Source organism: Carlito syrichta, unplaced genomic scaffold (assembly GCF_000164805.1).
Source record: "Carlito syrichta isolate Samal-C Ts95f unplaced genomic scaffold, Tarsius_syrichta-2.0.1 Scaffold314306, whole genome shotgun sequence".
Lineage (NCBI taxonomy): Eukaryota > Metazoa > Chordata > Mammalia > Primates > Tarsiidae > Carlito > Carlito syrichta.
Window position 1 is genome coordinate 413529 of NW_007258402.1, and position 23673 is coordinate 437201.

Here is a 23673-nt window from a genome sequence, read left to right on the forward strand (position 1 = left end):
GCTAGAAGTGGAGGTGGGCCTAGTGAAAAGCCCCAGTTCACACATGCCAGGGGCCATGCTGACCTAGCGCCCAGTCCCCTTGCTTTGGGTGCAGGCTGAGGAGAAGCCCCCAGCCTGGCCGGCAGTGGTGAGGCAGCCCCAACTGTCCCTCAGTAAGGCCAGGGGGCCCTCCCCACAGCCTAAGAGGGGAGGCAAATGGTAGCCAGTTTTTCTTTTTGCAGCATCTTCTAATTGAAATACCAAAGGGTATTGACTTCCAGCCTCAGAAGTGTGACTCACAGGGCCAATTTTGCCTCTTCAATGCAGAGGTGGTCTTGAAATCGTGCCAGCGTGTGGCTTTTCTTTAGCCCCTGCCACACTGGGGAGCCAGGTTGCTGACATGCATAAGGCAATAGTGTTGGAATTCAATCAGATCTATTGCCAGCTGACCTTTAGTTAAGATCACACTGCCCTGACCAGCTGGAATCTGGACTGTGTGTCCCCAGTGACCTCTAACATACCAAAGAAGGTACCTGAGTCCAGTGTGACAACCAAATTCCTCCTTGATCTGTGATTTGGTGAAGCTCTGTGAGGTATTTTTTGTGTGTGGAAGACTCAAAGTGGAAGGAAACAAACAAAAACAAAAACAGACTAAAGCAGTGTACCTTATACTGGTTTCTTCAAACATAATGCCTGTGCCAAGAATTGGGCAAGAGAGAAACCTATGAAATGAATATAATAACTTATCCTGAGGCACTCCCTCCCATGCTGGCTTAAGAGATCTCACACACAAAACCTCTCCTTGTTTATAAGGAGCTAATTCTCAATATGTGGGCAGGACTTCCAAAAAGCCCATCGTTAAATAAGCTAAAACAAGTACAAGAGATGTCCTCACTTGGGTTCCTGAGACTTGTCTTACAGGAGCAGCTCCAAAGTCGCAGACTCTTGAGAGCTCCAGAGGAAAATAGCACAAACTGGCAGGTAAAAAAAAAAAACCTGGTGCCTGCACCAGGTTCTTCTCCCAAAGCATGCTTTACTTAAACAGGACAAATCTCTGTTGGGGCCCAACTGCCATCAAGGGAGTGAGGATTTGCAGGGGCACCCAGAATTCTGTCAGTGTACAAGGAGGAAGTCCTGCCTCACTCATTTCTAATCTCAGCTCTGGTTTTCTAAAGCAAATTCTTTTTAGTATACAAAGCACTATGTTAGAGCTTCCTTCTTGACATAATGCAATTAAAATTTCAGCCATTCTGCAGAAGAACTGAAGCTCTATAGCAAAAAGAAGCTTTAAATCATGCCAGGGTATATGTGTGGCAGGGGTCCAGGTATTTTCCTAAAGGAGGGGAAAGGATTGACGGTATTGGAGCTGAGCTGTCTCTTCAGAGGATACTGTGAAACACAATCAATGCAAACCTCTCCCTCTGAAGCGTGAAATGTTCCCAGAGGGGACAGGAAGGTTTGTTTAGTTGCACTGATGCGACCTCGTGTCATATGCCAGGTACATACTGGAGTGTCTTCCTGAGTCACCTGAGGAAGGTGTGCTAACTGAGAAAAGCACTTGGAAAATACACATACCAGGCAGGTAGGGTTCACCTCCCCGATTAAAGGAAAGGCACCCCCACAAGCCTCTTCCTCAACCCCACTTCCACCCCAGTGACCACGAGAAGTAATCGGTATGTCCCTGGCTCCTCATCCTCTGCTATGAGGTCTGCCAGTGGCTCTGGCTAGAAATGGTGCTGGTGAAGGGCTGCAGATGAGGGGCCTTTCTCCAGTCTCTTGACATGGCAGGAGTGACAGAACAGGTGGTCCTCCAATGGATAGCAGCGGTGACCATCTTCATCGTTGAGCTCCAGACCACAGTCCTGTGGGGAGGCAAACATGTTCAGTAGAGGCAAAACAAGACAGACTGCAAGACTGACATGAAGGCCACAGCCCTCAACCAGCAGAGGGTGCTATGCGTTTCCTGCACTGGCGTTTCCTACTTGAGACAGGAAATGCCAGTGCAGAAACACACAGCTCCTGCCCATTTTCTACATCAGCTCTGGAGAGCAGACAGACCAGAATCGTACCGACCATCTCGTGCCTCAGTCAGTGCGGGATGCTTTTCTCTTGGTCTGCTGAGATGGGCTCTGGGGGTTGGGTAGGGAAGGGCCTACCTCACAGTGGTAACACTCCACATGGTAGTCTCTGTCCATAGACACGACACGGATAGTCTCATCTGAGCCCTGCAACCAAAGAAAAGCAAGAACACACAGAAGAGGCCAGTTAGAGGCCCAGTGGGGTGGGGTGGGGAGGAAAGGAAGTTCCAGGGTAACAAGGAGGAGGCCTTGACAGAACAATATAAATCAGTAGGTTAATACTGACACTTGTGGGGGAAAAAGATTCAGCTGATGAGAGGGGCAGTGGGAAGGATAGTAGTCCCACCTTCTAGAATGTCAGAGTCAACACTGGAAAGAAGGACCTATATGGATATACATTTATTTGTTTATTTGTTTTTGGAGACGGGGCCCCACTTAGTTACCCAGGCTGGAGTGCTGTGGCACGATTATAGCTCACTACAGCCTCAAACTCCTGAGTTTACACAATCCTCCACCTCAGCCTCCTAAGTAGCTGGGCCTACAGACATGCGCCACTGCACCTGGCTAATTTTTTGTAGAAACAGGGTCTTGATATGTTGCCCAGGCTGGTCTCAAACTCCTGGCCCAAGTGATCCTCCTGCCTTAGCCTCTCAAAATGCTGGGGTAACAGGTAAAAACGTCAGGCCTGACATTTTTTTTAATGAAAAAAAAAGACAAGCTTTTCTCCTCATCTGCTAATCTAAGAGTTGTTATCAAGTAAAGGAGTTTGACCTGATTAGGTCAAACTTGTACCACTGGTCAAACTTGTACCAGTGTCCAGGTACAAGAAGGGCACTGGACTGGGGAAATGGGGCACTGACAATGGGTGAGGGCATTATTTATTTCAGGGTTGAGTTTTTAGAAGGTTATCTTAAAAGATATAAGGACATGACACTGAGTTTGTAAATGTCCTCAGGGAGCTATTCAAGTCCTAGGAGAGCATGTTTGAAAAAGCATCTTACCTCAGGTGGAAGGATGGGAAGCCCACAGGCTGCACACTTGGGGGCCAACACCCTGGGAGGGAGGAGAAACAAAGCAACAGTAAAATGCACATTTGTGTTGTTTTGGAAAACAAGGCCAGATTAAAACTTGTACCTGGAGCCTGCCTTACCAAACACCTCTGGCACGTGGCTCTCCCCCAGGTGCAGAGTGGAGCCAGGCTCACTGTGGGATATGTTTTAGTATTGCTTCAGGATTGTTTCCCAGCTGCAATGAGGACATTGGCTGCCTCTCACTCTACTAACAACAGCATTAACTTGTCGATTTCAACTCTCATGATGCCCAGGCCCAGGCAAAGCTAGAGTGTATTGGTGGCTTGTCAAGTTAGGTAATGCTGCAGCCACAGGGCTTGGAAAAGCCGATTATAGTATAGGTGTTTTATTTTTCCACTAAACATGATTGTTTAACCAGTTCCTGTCTACACATGGCATGAGTTGACCTCCAAAGGTCCCCCTGCTGCATCCCTTAAAACCATTAATTCTTTGCTGGACTGTGGACTAATGGTACAAGCAACTAGCAAACACAGTTCAGGAGACTTCCACCATTCACTCTGCTGAGACCAGCACAGCCCACATGTGCGGGTCCTGTCTGCTCCTGTCCCCTCTTACTTGTGGTAATCTCGGACACAGTAGATCTTGTTCTCTGAATCTACAGTGAAGGGCACTCCATCCAAACACTCGTTGCAGATGACACAGCGGAAACAACCGGGGTGGTAGGACTTCCCCAGGGCCTGCAAAATCTGGAGAAGAGGCCATGGCTCAGCAGGGATTATAGGCGAGGAAGAGATAATGGAATGGGAGAGAAAGACATCAGGCAAAGGGGTCATAAGAGTAGTCTCACAACACGAAGCACACTCATCCCTGAGGGAAGGCCTAGTCTATTCAGATCTATAAACAGGAAGCGATCAAACAGGAGTCCTTCTGTAATCTCTCACAGGGTCACTGAGCTGGGAGGGAATGAAGAAGGTCCTCTCCCACCCCTCATCCCTCGTCCAGAGCAGGAAGCTCATGTATAAGATGCTAGGGCAGGGCCCGGCCAATCCCAGGGCCAAAGCCCACCACAGAGAAGCAAGAAATGACGCAAAGCAGGGCCACAAAAGATTCCATCCCAGATTTGGGAGGCAGCAAGTACACAGAAAAATTAAATAAAATTCCTTGGCAGAACTAAGGAAAAAACAAAACACCAAAACAGCAACAAAACAACCCTCCTAACTTCTGCCTCTTGGGTGGCCTCCTGTGCAGTTTTCATCCTGGAACATGATGATCTAGAAGCCCTGACCCAACCTGAGGACCTCAAATTCACGTGTAACAAGCAAAGCCTCTTCCTTACTGTTTTTAAACACAATGAAGGGAAAGTCTCACAAACTTTCCTCTCAGTGTCATTTGATTTGGATCTGGATGTGATACCTGGAAGAGCCAAAACCACCTACCTCCTTAGTGTTAACTGAATTAACTCACCATGGAACCACCAGCCTCCAAACTTCTTGTTAGGTGAGATAAAATATTGTTGCTATTAAGTCAATGGTTCTCAAAGTGTGGTCCCTGAACCTGCAGCATCAGTATCACCTGGGAACTTGTTAAAAATGTAGGTCGATGCTGGGTGGCCATGAGCATGCCGCTGCACTCCAACCTGGGCAATGGAGTGAAACTCCAACTCAAAAGAGAAAAAAATGCACATTCTGTCAGGTGCAGTGGCTCATGCCTGTAATCCTAGCATTTTGGGAGGCGGAGGTGAGAGAAATGCCTGAGTCCAGGGGTTCGAGACCAGCCTGGGTAACCTGGGGAGACAAAAAATTACCTGGGCATGGTTCCAGATACTTGGAAGGCTGAGGTGGAAGGATCGCCTGAGCCCAGCAGGTTGAGGCCTCAGTGGCCATGAGTGTGCCACTGTACTCCAGACTGAGAGACAGAGTGAGACTCTGACTCAAAAAAAAAAAAAAAAAAACCATGCACATTCTTGGGCCCCATCCCAGACTTCCTGCATCAGAAACTCTGAGAGTGAGGCCCAGCAGTTGGTGTTTTAGAAAAGTGATTCTGATGCATGCTAAAGCTTAAGAATCATTGGTTTAAGTTAAAATGAGTCTGGATTTTTCTCTAATCTGTTCATGCCATTATCTGTGTCATGAAACTTAGCACAAACAACTGAAGTACAGAATCAACATGAATGAGGTCACACCAAGACACCCATCTGCAAAGAACGTGCAGAGCAATCATCAGCATCTGGCAGTGGGGGCCACATAAAAAGCCTTCGAATAGGCTGAAGAAAGGGGATGTGGGATTTAGAGAGCCTTGTCAGGACATAGTGAGGCCTGTGGGAAAAAAGTATTTTGTTCTAGCTCCTTCCCCGGGTAATACTCTCCAGCCAAGGAGGCAAAAGGAGAGTGTTATGCGATTGCAAGCTTTCCTCTGAAGGCTCAGCTTGCCAGCTTCCTCATTCCCTCTTGGTTTTACCACCCTTTGAGGCCTCTCTCAATCTGCAACAAGCTGCCAAAGTAGGAAGAGCAACCGGCTGGGCTTCCAAAGTCCATTTGGCAATCTGAACTTTGGAATGCATCTCCCCCAAGGCCTAGGCTGTCTTGTCAGAAAGAGATCCTTAAATTAATTTAACCCCCATTCTGCCTAAAGTAATGTTGGAAAAAGCTGCCACTTTGCCGCCTTCTTCCTAGCTGCAATACTTTCTTTTATGTGGGAATATGCTCAGTTCCAACCTGTAGGCCGAGAACATAGCCCTCTATGAATAAAGAGACAGAGACAATTTATATAAAGTCAGGCAGTTTGGGTTCTGCTACCAAACCAATAGTGGTATCTGAAGGAATCTTTGTGCATTATTAAAATTCTTGGCAGCAGCTAAGGGTTCTGTCATTAAAACTGGGTGTCACTACCAGACAGACATTCACTGAAAGTTTTTAAGTCCTAGAGAAGACCTGCAATACTGCAGGTTCAATTTTCATCCCATATGGTAGAGATTATCTTTAACAATCAACTCCTTTCCTTCCTATACATACAGGCTGATCCTCACAAGAAAAGACAGAGAACATTTCCCCTCCCTTGAATCAGGACTGGCATTGCAACTTTCTTTAATTTACAGAATAATGAAGAAATAATGCTCTGTCACATCTATGTCAAAGATTTCTTAAGAAGACTGGCAGCTTCTGCCTCCTCTCTCTTGCTGTGAGGAAGTCTGAACTAGACTACTGAATGATTAGAGGCCACAAGGAGACAGGTCTGGAGGGCGAGAGGTCATCTTGGCTATTTCAGTTCAACTGTGCCACCAGCTGAACAAAGTGACTCCAGCCAATGTCACATCAAACAGAAGAATCACCCTGCTGAGCCCTGACCTAAGTCCTAACCCACAATACAATGAGAAATAATAAATCACTATTGTTTTAAACTGTTAAGGTTTGGGGTGGTTTGCCACACAGCAATAAATGTCACATAGTCTGGGGCCCAAAAAAGTCTCAGGACAACCAGAACTAAGAATAGGGTATTAATCATACTCATAAATTTGGACCATACTGACTTCATACGCAATTGGTTTGTCAGAAGGACACTGAAAAAAAGGGAAACTTCTGTGGGGGGAAAAAATCTAAATAATATAGAAGGTACTTGGGAAACCAGGAGTAAGAATGTGTGGTTTCTGCCTAACTCTACCTGAGGGAATAGTTGGAGGCCTTGTTCCCCAGGGAGAAGGACATGACTTTCACAGGGCTGAGCTCTGCTGTGGTCTGTCAAAGCCTAGATGACAGCAGATACTCTTCATGAATAGGGAGGGCTCTGGGTCCCTGTTGTTTCAGAAATGTTCATTCATATGTAACCAGCAGAAATTAGTGTTTATGTCCATCAGAGACATGCACAAGCGTGTTCACAGCAGTTTCATGCATAAATAGCCAAAAGCTAGGAACTACCTAAATTTTCATCAACAGGAGAATGAAGAAATGAACTTTGCTATATCTACACAATGGAATTCTACTTAGCAATCAAATCATTGAACTACCACTGTAGGTCACAACATGGATGAATCTCAAAAACACCCTTCTGAGTAAGAAAAAGAGTTCATAATCATTTATATGCAGTTCCAAAACGAGCAAAATAAATCTGTGGCAATAGAAGTTGGAGTAATGGTTGCCTTTTCAGTGAGAGGAGGCAAGAAGGAACATTCTGGAGTTCAGGAAAAGTCTACATCTTATTCTGGGTGGTGGTTACAAGGGGTACATGTACATGTACACTTAAGATTTGTACCTTTTACTGTATAAAGTGAAAAAAAAAACAATGACATTGATTAGCAATTCTCTTAGCTGGAATGAAATTAATAGGTCAGCTTGGAGAGAGTTAACTCTTTCCAACTAAAGGTATGTTATCTAATCATTTCCTTTGACCAGCATATTAAAGAAATTCCTAAAGGCTGGTTTCCGATGGTAAACAATTTGATCTCTGTATTCATTAACCCCACAACCTAACTCCCTAAGGAAAAGTGTCCCTACTGAAAAGATAAAGATACTGTGGCCCAAGATAACCTCAGCGATCCTATAGCTAAGCAAAGAGTGGACTGTATAAAACTTGGTCCTTGGTCTGCTGTCTCAGAACTAAATGACAGGCCCCAAAAACTCATCTTAGGAATAGCTTGAGCTGGGCAGAACATGGACAGGGAACAATTATGTTCATCTGACTTTATGCATTTGATGCCAAAGAAGCTGAAATTTCTGCAGTGAAAACAGGTTACATTTGACAGCTCTTCGGGGTTGCCGCAAGGATTACAGAGAAGTCAGAGAGAGGCCAGTGTGATCCAAACAGTCCAGAGGAGAAGAGGGGATTATCAGAAACACAACATCGTGCCATCTGGATAGTTAAGGATGCTGATTCCAATAGAAGCCAACAATGTGGGTTCTGTTAGAGCAAATAATCTGCACAGTATAGGAACTTCTTTTAATGAAACCAGCAGTAACCACAAATCAAGACAGGGAAAACTGTTCTCAATTGTTCATTTCTTTTTTTCTCTGAATGCCTCCTCCTCCCAAGATGCTGTTATCTTGCTCAGCTGACTCCACTTACCATATCCATGATCAGATGTCCACAAAGAAAACACCTGTCAGCAGACTGCTGGAAACCAGAGTACTGCAGAGGAAAGAGAAAAGAAAGTTAAACCCAGACGAATCAGCCACTTCCCCACCAGTCAAGAGGTCTGTAAGGAATTCTCAGGAAGATGTGTCACTCTGTGCATAATCTGTCATTACCCCAAGTACAACACGGCTGTGTGCTGAGTCATGGAATATGCTCTGCCACAATAGCCATCGAAAATATGAACATCACTTGCCCTAACAACGACTGTGTCTGCCAGGCTCTATGTAAGAGACCTTACACAGAAATGCTTTCATTTCTATCTCAATGGTTCTCAAGAGGGAGTTCCCTGGCATCCGTTGGACACTTGTAAGAAATGCAGATTCTTGGGTCCCACCCCACACCCACTGAGTTGGAAACTCAGGGGCCCTGGCAACCTGTGTCTTCACGAGCCCTTCAGGGGATTCTGATCCATGCTCAAGTTTAAGACCATCACTCTAATCCTTCAAACAATTCTGCAAGGTATATTTTATGATCCCGAATTCACAAATGGAAGCAAAGGAAAGCTCAGAGAGGGTAAATGACCTTTTCAAGGTAACAAAGCCAATAAGGAGTAAAGACAGAATTGAAAGTCGGTCTGGTTAAAAAGCCAATGCTTTTTATAGTTAGCTTCAGATTAAACTTGATACACATCTACTTTACCTTACTAAACACACTCGCGCGCGCGCGCGCGCACACACACACACACACACACACACACACACACACACACACACACACACACACCCCCAAAGTCTTGAGAGAAATGAGGAGCATTTTTAGAAAACATACTGGACACTATACACTAGAAGCTAATAGAAGCTTAAGTATTACAAACACAATTTAATGGGAAAAAACATAATGAAAGGAAGGTAGGAAAAAAAAGCAAGGGAAACTTTCTGCAACTCTATACCATGTAATGGAGTTTTCTGCTGCCCAGCAGAAAACTCATTCTGGGTAACAGTTCTCTAACTTCATTTGAGATTCAGACTCCAAACCCACACCTTGGGGTTCCCAGAAATCCTGTGGGCTCCTGTGGGCTGACTCCATGCTGGAGTCCAGGCAGGGCACTGACAGACCCAGTCCATCAGTCTTGCATTCCTCCAACACAGACGGTTTTCTCCAGGGGTGAGCATGTAGCTCATTAAGAGCCAATGAGAAGCCAGGCACGGTGGCTCACTCCTATAATCCCAGCACTTTGGGAGGCCGAAGTAAAAGGACTGCCTGAGCCCATGGGTTCAAGACCAGGCTCATTTCTACAATAAATCAAAAAATTAGGCAGGCGTGGTGACACACGCCTGTAGTCCCAGCTACTTGGAAGGCTGAAGTGGAAGAATCACCTGAGCCCAGCAGGTCAAGGCTACAGTGGCCACAAGCATGACACTGCCCTGCAGCCTCGGCGACAGAGTGAGACTCCGACTCAAAAAATAATAAAAATAAAAATAATTTAAAAATAAAAAAGACTCAATGAGACTCCAGCAGACATTTGTGGGGGCTTCTGAAAGAAGGACTGGCACTCTTGGCCCTCAGATTTGAAACTGAGAGAATGTAAACTCGAGTTTTGCCAACATCTGGCTATCAGACAGCACCCGAGACTGAAGCTAGCACTGAGAGAGACAGGGCCAAAAACTGAGGAAAAAAATGACTCTTCAGTCATTTTTCAGAGACATTGCTGGAATAATTTCCTTTTCTACTTAAACCAGTTTGGGTTTGCTTTTCTGTTTCTGGCAAACAAGAGTCATAATGCATCACCTCTTTCAGTGAAAACCATATAGAGTTTTTCTCCCAGGGAAGGCGGGGTGAGGAGGGCTGCATCCATCCACAGAGAAGCCAGCCCTGAGCCCATCTCTCATGTTCCTCATCCCGGAGACCACAGGGTCAGTCCAACAACCATTTACCAAGCACCCACTCTGTGCCTGGCATGTTAGGATCTGCAGATGTGAAGGTAAAGAAGCGTGTTCTTTCCACCCTAATAGCTTATAGTCAGTGGAGGAGAAAGACTCGCAGACACAACGCTCTGCACTAATGGCCTTGCCAGGGTAGGCCTGGGGCATGGTGGAACACAGAGGATGGGCACTCCACTGTGGGAGCAGGAGAGGACAGGAAGGCCGTCGGAGTGATGTGGACAGAGAAAGGGGGCAAGATGCTGCAAGCAGGGGAAACGGCACAAGCGAAGGTATGGAATTATGAGGCTGTGTAGGCAGCTGGAGGGCCGTCAGGGCCCAAACCCAGGAGAGCTTCCCAGCATGCTCTATACCCTGCAGATGCTGGGCCTGAGCCAGGCTGAAGGTGTGAAGGCAAGCAGAGCCCTGGAGGACCTGGTGGCACAAGGCTCGATGCCTGGCTGCATTCTGGGAAAGACAGGGAAGAAGGCAGGGTTGACGATGAACCCAGCATACAGTTCTCAGAGAGCGAGACCAAAGGTAAGGGGATGTTTTCTGCTTCAGACAAGTGGTGTGTGAGGGGCTAGGGGACAGTTCAGAGGATGTGTCCAGTGGGCAGTGAGACGCCAACAACTGGCCTCAGAGGTGTGACAGGGAGCTCAGATCTGGGAGTCTCTGGTACATAGAAGGACTTCCAATCCACAGGAGAGGCTGGATGACCAGGGAAAGCAGATACAATGAGAAGAAAAGAGACCCCAGGTCCTAGTCCAGAGGTTTAAGAGATGGTGAAGGAGGCAGAACTGGGGAAAATGGCGAGAGGACAGGCTGAGTGACCCTATATAATCTCTTCAAATCATGAAGCTGCACAGTCTGTCATCTACCTAAGGAACATGGGCCAACCCCCTGCACTTGTGGAGAGAAAGCCCTCTCTCCAGCCATGCATCCTTCCTACGTGCTGACTTGGATCCCTCCAGGCCCCTGTCCTCTGATTCTGGTCAGCCAGATGGCTGGGGGGCGGTATGGCTTAGGTGACATACTCACCAGGAAGTCTTCCTCACAAAACACTTTGCCGTTGACAAAATAAAAGGCTTTTCCTCTCAGCTTCCGGCCTAAGGAAAAAACACAAAGGCAGGTTAAAAAGAAAAATGTTAGTATCAAAAAAAGAGCAAAAGAATGGCAAAATCTTTAATCAGAAATAAACACACAAAAAATGCCAACTGTCAATAACAGTTTTCCATTACCAAAAAAAAAAAAAAAAGCCATGACCGAGGACATGTGCCCTGGTGAGTGGCCCTCAGTGATGGGCAGGTTGAGACATTTGGGACAGTCATTTTTGACATGGGTCTAGGTGACGCTTGTGACAGCCTGCCAAGGGAGTCCTGTTAACTGGTTATCTATTATTTTCATAACTTTTTTCACCTGAACTACAGGAGACACACATTGTTGGAAGGAAAATGTTTTTTGTATTCTCTTCATCTAAATGGAACAGGTGGGGGTGGGAGCAATCCAAAGCACCCCAACTCCCTAGATGCACCTTAATTTCCATGAGGCTAAGATATTGACAAGAAAAACATACTTTATCGATCTTACTCATCTCTTATGAGGACACACACTGGGCTGCCTGCTCAAGATGAGCAGGGGCATCTTTCGGGCATCCCTGGATTCGCCACTCAGCAGTATCCACAGAGCTGAGAACGTGTCTTGTGCCAGGCTCAAAACACGCTCAACAGACTCCATGGAAGTTTCAGAAACTCAGTGAATTCTCAGCAAAAAGTGAAACCAAGCCCACTGGGGCCAGGGTCCACCAGATGGAAGTGGTATCACCAATGTCACAGACCCACAGAGAAATCCCCTGGACGCTGACTGCCCTTGCCTGGTGACACCCAGAGGCAAAGCGGCCCAAGGGGGATGAAAATGACCCCTAGGCTCAGAGAGGACCCTGAAAGTATCAGGGCAGAGAAAAGGCCAGGGGGAAAAAAGAAAATAAATTTTACTACAAAAACGAAAATCTCCAGGTAGATGAAAGCCTAAGTATGAAAAGTAAAAACTAATATAAGAAGCTGCAGCCTTTTACATTTTCTATTTTATGTTATATTTTATTTATGTTTTTACTATAAAGAAATAAAATCTGGCCGGGCTCGGTGGCTCAGCCTGTAATCCTGCGCTTTGGGAGGCTGAGGTGAGTGGATTGCCTGAGCCCACGGGTTCGAGACCCGCCTGGGCAACTTGGTGAGACCTCATCTCTGCAATAAATCAAAAACTTAGCCAGGTGTGGTAGTGTGCACCTGTAGTTCCAGCTACTTGGAAGGCTGAGGCGGAAGGATCACCGGAGCCCAGCAGGTCGAGGCTGCGGTGGCCGGGAGCGGCCATTGCACTCCAGTCTGGGTGACAGAGTAAGACCCCAACTCAAAAAAAAAAAAAGAAAGAAAGAAAATCTGACTTTGGTATAGAAAAGATTTTCCTAAGTAAGATATAAAGAGCACACCTTATAAACACAAAGACTGATCAACAGACACCCAAAATTTGAACTTCTGTCCAACAACAACAAAAAAATAAGCAAAGTTGAAAAGATTAAACTGTTAAAAAGCCAAGACTACTCAGCAGGTGGCAGAGAGGGGGAGGTAGAGGAGGTGGCAGATGGTGCCCTAGGATGCGGTAGAGGGACCTGAGGCAGAGGAGACAGATGAGGCCGGCCAGCATTCCTGGCCACAGGGAAGCATGGCTGCAGACGTGAACTGTGGTGTTCAAGAGCCAGTAGGCGATGGCTGGGGAAGGAGAGGGAAACTCTTGGTTATCTGTCTACTTAAGCCTCTGTAACCTCACTTACCTGGAAGGACCTGCCCTCCTTCAGGTCTGGTCAGACCCTTCTTTCCTGTGGTATTTGTTGCCACCAGACCTAGTGTTACAACAGTGTTTCCCCCAACCCTCCTGCTGGTTCTTCTAGAACATCTTAACACTGTGTATATGCTGTATTCCTCAAGGATTTAACTGTAATTTCAAGTCAGCTTCATAACTGGGAAGGCTTGGCAATGGTCTTAGGAAGCGCAGTCAATGTTGAGTTGAGGCTAGAAGTGGTGGCTCATGCCTGTAATCCCAGCACTTGCGGAAGCCAAGACAAAAGGATCGCTTGAGCTCAGGAGTGTGAGACCAGCTTAGGTAACATAGTGAGACCCTGTATCTACAAAAAATAGAAAAAGTAGCCGGGTGTGGTGGCGCATGCCTGGAGTCCCAGGTACTTGGCAGACTGAGGCAGAAGGATCACTTCAGTCCAGGAGATCGGGGCTGCCAGGAGCTGTGATGCTGCCACTGACCTCCAGCCTGAGACCCTGACTCAAAAAGAAAAAAAAAAAGAAAGGCTGAGTTGAAGAATAAAGGAAAAACAAGCCATGGGTCAGAAGATGACTACAGCAGTCACAAACAGTGTTAGGATCTAAAATATACAAAGAACACCAACAAATCAGTAAGAAAAAGATATGGGATCCAATGGGGAAAATGAGCCAAGGATAGGAAGGAAAAGTGCATACGAGACCTGTTAAACCCTGGGCAATCAGCAGGATTAATAATAACCTACTATTGCCAGGCGCACTGGCTCATGCCTGTAATCCCTGCACTTTGGGAGGCTGAAGCAAGAGGATTTGAGCCCAGGGGTTCGAGACCAGCCTGGGCAACTTGGCGAGACCACGTCTCTACAAAAAAAAATCAAAAAAATTAGCCAGGCATGGTGGCGTGCGCCTGTAGTTCCAGCTACTTGGAAGGCTGAAGTGGAAGGATTGTGTGAGTCCAGCCGGTCAAGGCTGCGAGGACCATAAGCATGCCACTGCACTCCAGCCTGGACGGATTAAGACTCCAACTCAAAAAATAATAACAATAAGCTGATCTCTATAATATTATAAAAAGATGTTCAATCTCACCAACAAACCGGATATGCAAATTAAAACCACAATGAGATTCTAGATTGGCAAAAATTACTAAGTCTGGTAACAATATGTCTTGGGAGGGTGTCAATTGGGATGATCACTTAGGAACAATTTGCCAAGAACCAGGAGAACTGAAAATCACATAGCCCACAACGCGGCCCTAAGGCTGCTCTTTGAGATCTCCCAAATGTGCCCCAGGAGGCATAGGTACAGATATTTACAGCAACACTGCTTACAGAAAAACTAGAAGCATCTTCAGTGTTCATCAACACAGATGAATTAATAAACAAACTGAGGAAGAAACTGGAGTTATGTTCAGTGAATATTATACTAACAGCAGTCACAATGAAAAGACTAAATCTATCCAGATCATTATTGACTGAACTAAACATGCTGGTGGGCAAATAAGGCAAACTGCCCAAAGACACATGAATATAGATTTATGTTTGTGTGCGCACACATACACACATTCTCGCTCTCTCTCTCTCTCTCTCTCTCTCGTACCATATGACTTTTAACAATAGTTGCATGTGGTAATGGTAGAAAAACTGAGAGAAGGAGCCACACTCAATCCATAATAACAGCTGCCCTAGGGAAGGAAGGGAGAAGTTGGGAAGGGGAACCAAGTGTCTCCAATTTATCTATAATATTTCATTTTCTTTATCAAAAAAAAACAAACAACCAAAATTACAATGTATAAATGTTGTGCATTCATTTTCCAGTAGTTTTTAAAATATACACAAGCTGGGCGTGGTGGCTCACATTTGCAATCCCAACACTTTGGGAGGCAGAGGCGAGAGAATTGCCTGAGTCCAGGGGTTCAAGACCAGCCTGGGCAATTTGGTGAGACCTCATCTCTACAATAAATCAAAAAATTAGCCAGGTGTAGTGGCATGCATCGGTGCTTCCAGCTACTTGGAAGACCAAGGTGGAAGGATCACCTGAATCCAGCAGGTCGAGGCTGCAGTGGCCATGAGCATGCCACTGCCCTACAATCTGGGTGACAGAGTAAGACTCCTACTCAAAAAAATAAAAAACAAAATACACACACACACCTGCCTTGAGGTGAAACACTATAAACCAAAAGACAATGACAAAAAGTGGAGTGAACTGCACCATAAGACAGAAAGGGACTTAAGTCTTAGATGCAAATAACCAACCACCCTCTATAAAAAATGGGCAAAGAAAGTATGAAAGATCAGTAGCTATAAAAGAAAATATTTCACTTTTCTCATGATTAAAAAAGACTGCAAGCCGGGCTCAGTGGCTCAGCCTGTAATCCCGTGCCTTTGGGAAGCCGAGGTGAGTGGACTGCCTGGGCCTGTGGGTTCAAGACCCGCCTGGGCAACTTGCCGAGACCGCATTTCTACAATAAATCAAAAAATTAGCCGGGCGTGGTTGCGCGCGTCTGTAGTTCCGGCTACTTGGAAGGCTGAGCGGAAGGATCGCTGGAGCCCAGCAGGTCGAGGCTGCGGTGGCCAGGAGCGGCCACTGCACTCCAGTCTGGGCGACAGAGTGAGACTCCGACTCAAAAAAAAAAGAAAGAAAGAAAATAACACACTATGCTTTACTGACCAGACTAGCAAAGGTTAAAAAGAAAGATAATACCCAGTGTTGGTAACGTCACAGACACTTGTTCACACTCTGCAAGAGACAGAAGAAACTGGAACAAGCTTTTAGGAGAGAAATTTGGTATTAAATGTCAACAGAATTTGGAAACTTAAGATTTTTTTCCCCCTAGAAATTTTACTTCAGGAACTTATCCTAGGGAAATCATCAAAGTTAGACTGTTTAAAGACAATTGATTTCAGCATTATTTATAACAGCTTACCAAAAAGGAGCATCAGCCAAATATCTAATTTCTATGAAATAAATGCTGACACATATACATGTTGGAATACTAGACAGCCATAACAAGGGGTTATTTTCCCCAAAAGATTTAATGACATGCAAAAATATTTTAAATACTTTTAAAGGGGGCATACAAGTATGCATATATGTTACCGTTATAGATATACATACACATATGATTGCAAAATTATGTGCACATTCATACATGTAAGATGTATGCCAAATTTTAACAATCATTATCTTTGAGTATAAGAAACAGGTGATTTTTTTTTTACTTTTTGAGTCAGAGTCTCACTAAAATGTGTATTTTAGTTTAGAGTCATGGGGTACAGATGAGGATTTGCTATACAAGAAACTTGTGTGAAGGTGAGGTTTGAAACAAGTTTTAATGAAGTGAGAAGAATCTGGGAGGAGCAATGAGGGCCATGTAGACGGTCACAACTCTTTAGCTCTCCAGAGCTGCTCTCCTGTTCTCCCCTCAGTTACAATTGCCAACTCTCTCCTAGAAGGTTCCACCTTGAACCTTCCCAAGTGTTTCCCAACTCTGCTAAGCTAGGGTAACAAGAATGATTGTCTACAAGTAAATGAGTTCAGGAACCTCCCCCTACCCCTTGACAGCCATAAAAAAAATTTAATTATTTTACTGAAACTTTCCTCTCTATAAAAGGATTCCAGAGGACTCAAGATTTTAGAAAAGAAAATGGGACTAACACGGGTATCCTTTCCATCTTTTGCCTCCATTAGACACCTACCTGGGTGAGAGCTGAGCTGCTGCCCTCAGTCCCTCCCCAGAAGCAAAGTGACAAGGCAAGGACACAGGCAGCCCAACTAAAAGGAGCCGTTCCGCCAGAAAGCAAAACGAGTCACAAGGCGTCTGATCCCAAAGTCCAAGTCAGTCCATGGATGGGCTCCCCGCAGGGATTTCCCACAGGATAAACCCATTTTTGAAGAGGAGGGGAGGCTGAAGTTCCGAATGCAGCCACTAGAGGGAGCGAGGAGGTCGCCAGGAAACGGAGCAGGACGTCCTGGAGAGCCAACGCTTGATCCGGCCAATGGATGGAGAACTGCAGGACTCTGCTTCCAGGAATGAGGTTAGCAAGCTAAACAAATTTTTTGTTTTAGCAGAGGAAAGATCACCTCTAGTTAAAAATCATAGAGGAAGATTATTAAATGTGCAAAAGCACTGAACACCCTAGTATTCTAAGAAACAAAGGGCAGGAGCTTTTTCACCTGTGAAATCAACAAAGATTTCTAAGGGCTTGGGACTGTTGTCACCTGCATGTTTTCATAAGCTACTGTAATAGGACATACTCTCCCTGGAGGGAACATTAAAATGTTTACCTCTAGCCGGGCTCAGTGGCTCAGCCTGTAATCCCGTGCTTTGGGAGGCTGAGGGGAGTGGACTGCCTGAGCCCGCAGGTTCGAGACTCACCTGGGCAACTTGGTGAGATCTCATCTCTACAATAAATCAAAAAATCAGCCGGGCGTGGTAGCGCATGCCTGTAATTCCGGCTACTCGGAAGGCTGAGGCGGAAGGATCGCCGGAGCCCAACAGATCGAGGCTGCGGTGGCCGGGAGCGGCCACTGCACTCCAGTCTGGGTGACAGAGTGAGACTCCAACTCAAAAAAAATGTTTACCTCTGATTCAGTGGAGTTATTGAACTTAGCTTTGGGAAAGAATAAAAAATGTGAATAAACATTTACTTAGATCCAAATTGGCAGCCTTAGAGAAATGATTACATAAAACAGAGTGCATCTAAATGATGAAATCTAGGCTGGGCGTGGCACAATGGCTCATGCTTATAATCCCAGCACTTTGGGAGGAGGAGGTGAGAAGACTGTCTGAGCCCATGGGTTCGAGACCAGCCTGGGCAACTTGGCAAGACCTCATCTCTACAATAAATCAAAAAATTAGCCGGGCATGGTGGCACGTACCCGTAGTTCCAGAAACTTGGAAGGCTGAGGCAGAAGGATCACCTGAGCCCAGCAGGTCGAGGCTACAGTGGCCATGAGCCTGCTACTGCACTCCAGCCTGGGCGACAAAGTGAGATACCAAAGTGAGATATCAGGTACACACCACCATAAGTGGCTTGTGTGTGTGTGTGTGTGTAGAGATTAGTCTCACTTTGTTGCCCAGGCTGGTCCTATCTAGAAAAAAAGCAAAATTTTAAAACTATATATCTCAGCCGGACTCAGTGGCTCACCCTGTAATCCTAGCACTTTGGGAGGCCGAGTAGACTGCCTGAGCCCATGGGGTCGAGACCGGCACAGACCACTTGGTGAGACCTCATCTCTACAAGAAGTCAAAAATTAGCCAGGCATGGCAGCACACGCCTGTAGTTCTGGCTACTTGGAAGACTGAGGTGGAAGGATCGCCAGAGCCCAGCAGGTCGAGGCTGCGGTGCCCAGGAGTGTACCACTGCACTCTAGTCGGGGTCACAGAGTGAAGACTCCAACTCAAAAAAAAAAACAAAAAACTGTGTATCTCAACTATGTAAAGAAGAAATTCAAAGAAAAAGACTGGAAAGGAAATCTACCCACAAATAACAATGTCTCAGAAGGAACCTATATAGTATCTGCATGGTGTGGGGGTGGTTGGTTTGTTTCTTTATATTCTCCTATACTTATGCAAACACTTAACAATGGGCAGCAGTTCCTCTGATCATCATTTCTAAATTGCCTAGGTGGCTAGACAAATCCTCCTGCTGTCTTCCCCCACAGCTGAGAAGTCCTGTGTCCAGGCACCAGAGGCCAGGAGAGGGGCTTGGAAGCGACATCTGATTTTCCCTTTATTCCAAAATAAAAAAAAAAAAAACTGGAAATGCCTCACAGACCCAAGAAGGTGGAGCTTAGTCTGCTCTGAAAGACTCAAACTTCAATTTTCACTTCAGTTTTGAAAGACCATCTGGGTTTTGAACATGACACCACATTCAAATGTACTTGTTTGTATTTTGTCATAGTGGGAGAAAAAAACTGACATCTGTTGATTGTCTTCTATGTTTCAGGTACTATGTTTAGCGCGTCCATATGTTTTTTAATGCTTTAAAACCCTACCACGCATGTTTTTGCATCATCAGCAACCCCTTTCTCTCCCTGCAATGCCACAGGCCTTTTACGAAGAACCTCATGAAGTCACTTCCTTACTCAAAGTCATCACCTACTCTAGGTTTCGATGAGCATGGAAAGGTTTCTTCAGGGGAAAAAAAAAAAACATACACACACACAACTGGCCAGGCATAGTGGCTCACACCTGTAATCCCAGCACTTTGGGAGGCCAAGGCAGGAGGATTACTTGAGCCTAGAAGTTCAAAAACAGCTTGGACAACATAGTGAGACCTAGTGTCTCTATTTAATAAATAGATATATTTTTTATTATTAATCAAAGAAATAAAACACAACCCATGTCAATAACATGGAGCAGCATAAGGATACAAGAATTGATTATTCTTGGGAAGCAATCAAAGTCACACCCCAGGATCACTCATGACATTCTGAGTTTCCTTTTCTCTTCATGAAAACATGATCCTTATGAGTTAAACGTCATCGCCTTTACTTCCTCAATGGTAAACCAAGGCTCAGTGAGGTTCACACAGGTAGGTACGTGGGCAGGATGGGAACCCAGGTTTGCCTGACTCTGGATTCTATGTCCGTTCCATTGCACTGGGAGGCTGCCCAGCAGTGCTGAATGCATGTAGAATGCACACCTATATACAGAATCCAGTTTCTTTCTTCCTACCAGGGAATGGAGAAGAGAATTTTCATTTTTTTAAAGTGTGTTATTATTCTGGGCACTTTACTTACATCATATCTCACTTAAGTGCCATGGGCATTTCTGTAAAATTTCCTTGTGATGACATACATCTGGATCTAATTGATTGATAAGTGGTTTCCATCCGCCCCCTATACACAGGCTAACATTTCTATGTTCTTTGAAGAAAGGAAGACACTGAAGAGAGGGTGAGGCCAGGCAGGAAAAGGGGGCAACCTGATCCTGAGGCGCAGGGAGGCTGAGAGAAGGTATTCTCCAGACTGAAGCACTCCAGATCCAGCCAATGAAACAGATGCCAGCTACCTTGGAAATACCTGGAATCACTGCACTGTCCTGAAAGTTCCAATCAAGTGCCGGATCCAGAATCCTCAGTGACATTTAAACTAGAACACCCAACTGCCACTAGATGGTGCCAAATCATGTCCATGACCAGGACAGACAGTAGCACAGACAGTAGCTGACCAAGCAGGCCAGTCGTGGAGGCAGGCTTGGGTCATTTCATTAATCTTGCAGTAACATGTCCTGCACTTTAGGCAGCTGAACCTCACTTACGGCATCGTGATGGAGTTTCACTGAATTGTTCTCTTGACGATGAAGAAACAAAAGCTAAACAGGTCAATCAAACTTACCTATGTAGATAAAAGTAACTATCTGAAGAGTTGGAACTCGAACCCAGGTCTTTCTGATGCAAAGTCAATACTCATTCCACCACACTGTGCTGTCTTTCTCACTCTCTGTTCCGAAAAGAATATCTCTCAGGCTAAGGGGAAGATCTTAGCCAGCTTAAACTGCTAGAACAAAATATTATAAATGGGGTGGCTTAAACAATAAACACAGCTCTGGCGGTGAAGTCCAAGATCAGGGTGCCAGCAGGGTCAGGTTCCTGGCGGGAGACCTCTTCAAGATTTGGCTGTCTTGCTGTGTCCTCACATGGTGGAAAGAGAACTAACTAGCATCTCTGGGCTCGGCTTCTAAGGGCACTAATTCCATTCATGAAGGTTCCACCCTCATGATCTCCAAGTATCCCCAAAGGCCCCACCTCCAAATATCATAACGTTGGGATTAGGGTTTCAACCTAAGAATCTGGGGAGGACATAAACATTCAGCCCATGGCCAGGAAGAAGATGGACTTCTTGGCATTCCCCATTTAACCCCACTCTGCTGGCTTGAGGGGAGACAAATACCACCATCCTCACTCACTTCCTAAAGCAGCACATACTCAGAGGCATGACACCAAGGAGCCAGCTGTGGCTGTGGTACACACAGAGAACAACACGGAAGGGCCAAGGGTGAACACCAAAGAGTCAGGCCAGGGGTTCCCAAATCTTTACCATGCTTTAGAATCACCTGGTAGGTTTATTAAAGCAGATTTCTGAGCCCCCTCCCCAGAGTGTTTGATTTAGAAGGTCTGGAAAGGGGCCTAAGAATTTGCATTTCTAGTAAGTTCCCAAGTGATGTGGATGGTGCTATTCCAGCGACCACACTGAGAACCACTGAGTGAGACGATAACTCAGGCCTGTCTGAACCTGCATTTCCACTTGATACAACTCATCATGGTCAAAAGTGCTAAGACCTAGGCCAGTCCTGGGCAATCAGCACCAAACATAAAAATGATGGGAATGTCAGTGTTACCTTTTCCAAATTCTAGTTTCAGGACTCTGCTTCCAGTGGAGGAACTCCCCTCACCAGGAAATAGGTAGGTGTATAGTCACACTAAACATTGACTAAGCCAGGCTTGGTGGCTCAGCCTGTAATCCCAGCGCTTTGGGAGGCTGAGGTGAGTGGATTGCCTGAGCCCGTGGGTTCAAGACCCACCTGGGCAACTTGGCGAGACCTCATCTCTACAATAAATCAAAAATTAGCCGGGCGTGGTAGTACGCGCCTGTAGTTCCAGATACTTGGAAGGCTGAGGCGGAAGGATCGCCGGAGCCCAGCAGGTCTAGGCTGCGGTGGCCGGGAGCGGCCACTGCACTCCAGTCTGGGCGACTGAGTGAGACTCCAACTCAAAAAAAAAAAACAAAAAAAAACACTGACTAAATAAATAGTTTTTACAGTTTTGGAATATAGTGGTCAAAGTTGTCTTTATGTTCCTATTTCATCAGTAGTTTAGGAGGTACTGACTAATAAACGTGCAGACTCATAGAGAATCCAAACTCAAAAGATATTTCCTATGGATGCAGTGAATGACTATCTTATATTTGCCTTCAGGGCATCTTCCGTAGTAAAAAGAAAAAAGCACCTGGTAGAGCCAGTGCAGTTTAACAAAGGAAACAGTAGTTACATATGTCACAAAGAGAAGCTAGCCATGTCATCTGACAAAACTAAATTTGCAATAACATTCACCATTCTCCCTTCCCTCTAAAATAGAAATGAGTTATAACCTATCCTGCAAAAGTAATTGGTTCTTAATTGTAACTCATTCTTAATTGTAACTGGTTCTTAATGGTAACTACCACAAATTTCAGTTCCAAGATACCTCCCTGAAAAAAAAAAAAACATTTTTCTTGACAATGAGAAAACTTCCCAAGAAAAGAAAGTAAAAATTAGCAATCATTTAGATTGTTTTTATTGTACTGTCCCAATTAGTAACTTGTACCTGTGCCATCCACAGTGGCTACCTGCCACATGTGGCTATTTATACAAAAATATAAATTAATTAAAATAACATTACAAATTCCACTCTAGCACATGAACAAGTATACCTCAAGTCCTTGACAGCCAATTGTGACTGGGGCAGCTTTAGAAATTTACATGATCACACAAAATTCTATCTGATCTATTTCTTCAAACAGCTTTGCCAGAATAGGTTAACTCTTTTTTATTTTTTTTTTAATTGGAGTCTCACTCCATTGCCCAGGTTGGAGTGCAGTGGCACACTCACGGACAACCCAGCATCGACCTGCTGGGCTCAGGTTACCCTTCCAACTCAGCCTTCCAAGTAGGCGTGCACCACCATGCCCAGCTAACTTTTTTATTTGTTGTAGAGATTAGGTCTTACCAAGTTGCCCAGGCTGGTCTCAAACCTGTGGGCTCAGGCAATCCTCTCACCTCAGCCTTCCAAAATTCTCGGATTACAGGCTTGAGCTGCTATGCCTCTAAATTAACTCTTAAAAGGTATTGCTGGCCAGGCACAGTGGCGCATACCTGTAATCCCAGCAATTTAGGAAGTCAAGGCGGGAGGATGGCTGAGCCCAGGGGTTCAAGATCAGCTTAGGAAACATAGCCAGATCTTGCCTCTACAAAAAAACTTAAAAATTAACCGGGAGTAGTAGTGCACACCTATATTCCCAGCTACTTGGGAGGCAGAAGCTGAAGAATCACCTGAGCCCAGGAGGTCAGGACTGCAGTGATCTGTGATGGTGCCACTGCACTCCAGCTAGGGCATCAGAGTGAGACCCTGACTCAAAAAAAAAATAAAAAAAAAAGGCATTGCTAATAACAAAGCAACCAAACTGGTTTGGCCCAAATGAAACAGAGATCCAACTTGGATTTTGTGGGCTCACTCAGCCTCAGTAAGCTAAGGAATAACGCAGAAAGGTACAAAGTAGAAAAGCACTCAGGTGTGAGGAACAGTCTTGCCTTTGTCACTTCCCAGAAGTACAACCCTGGCCATCACCTAACCCTGTAGGATTCCTTGGGAGAGAGTGTGGTGGTGGGGATAAAACTAGGATCAGAGGGGAACCCAGGGATGGGTGCGGCGGCTCAAGCCCGAAATCCCAGCACTTTGGGAGGCTGAAGCAGAGGATTGCCTGAGCTCAGGGGTTCAAGACCAGCCTGGGAAACTTGGTGAGCCCTCATATCTACAATAAATCAAAAGAATTAGCTGGGCATAGTAGCGCGTGCCTGTAGTTCCAGCTACTTCAAAGGCTGGAGCGAAAGGATCACCTGAGCTCAGCAGGTCGAGGCTGTGGTGGCCGTGAGCATGCCACTGCGCTCCAGCCAGGGCAACATAGTGAGACTCCAACTCAAAAAACAAAAGCTGGGCTTAGTGGCTCAGCCTGTAATCCCAGCACTTTGGGAGGCCGAGGCGAGTGGATTGCCTGAGCCTGCAGGTTCAAGATCAGC

At 45.6% G+C, this 23673-nt stretch overlaps 1 protein-coding gene across 1 annotated transcript in view; it reads right to left on the bottom strand.

The window, feature by feature from the left end:
• Positions 1-1604: 1604 nt before the first annotated feature.
• Positions 1605-23673, bottom strand: part of LIMD1 (LIM domains containing 1) — an 86838-nt gene continuing 64769 nt past the window's right edge. The window contains exons 3-8 of the mRNA XM_008071395.2: positions 11113-11180; positions 8144-8206; positions 3704-3834; positions 3059-3110; positions 2136-2204; positions 1605-1841 (exon numbers count right to left, since the gene is read on the bottom strand). Of these exons, the coding sequence (XP_008069586.1) occupies positions 1704-1841; positions 2136-2204; positions 3059-3110; positions 3704-3834; positions 8144-8206; positions 11113-11180 (521 nt within the window). The 3' untranslated portion in view covers positions 1605-1703. The remainder of the gene's footprint in view (positions 1842-2135; positions 2205-3058; positions 3111-3703; positions 3835-8143; positions 8207-11112; positions 11181-23673) is intronic.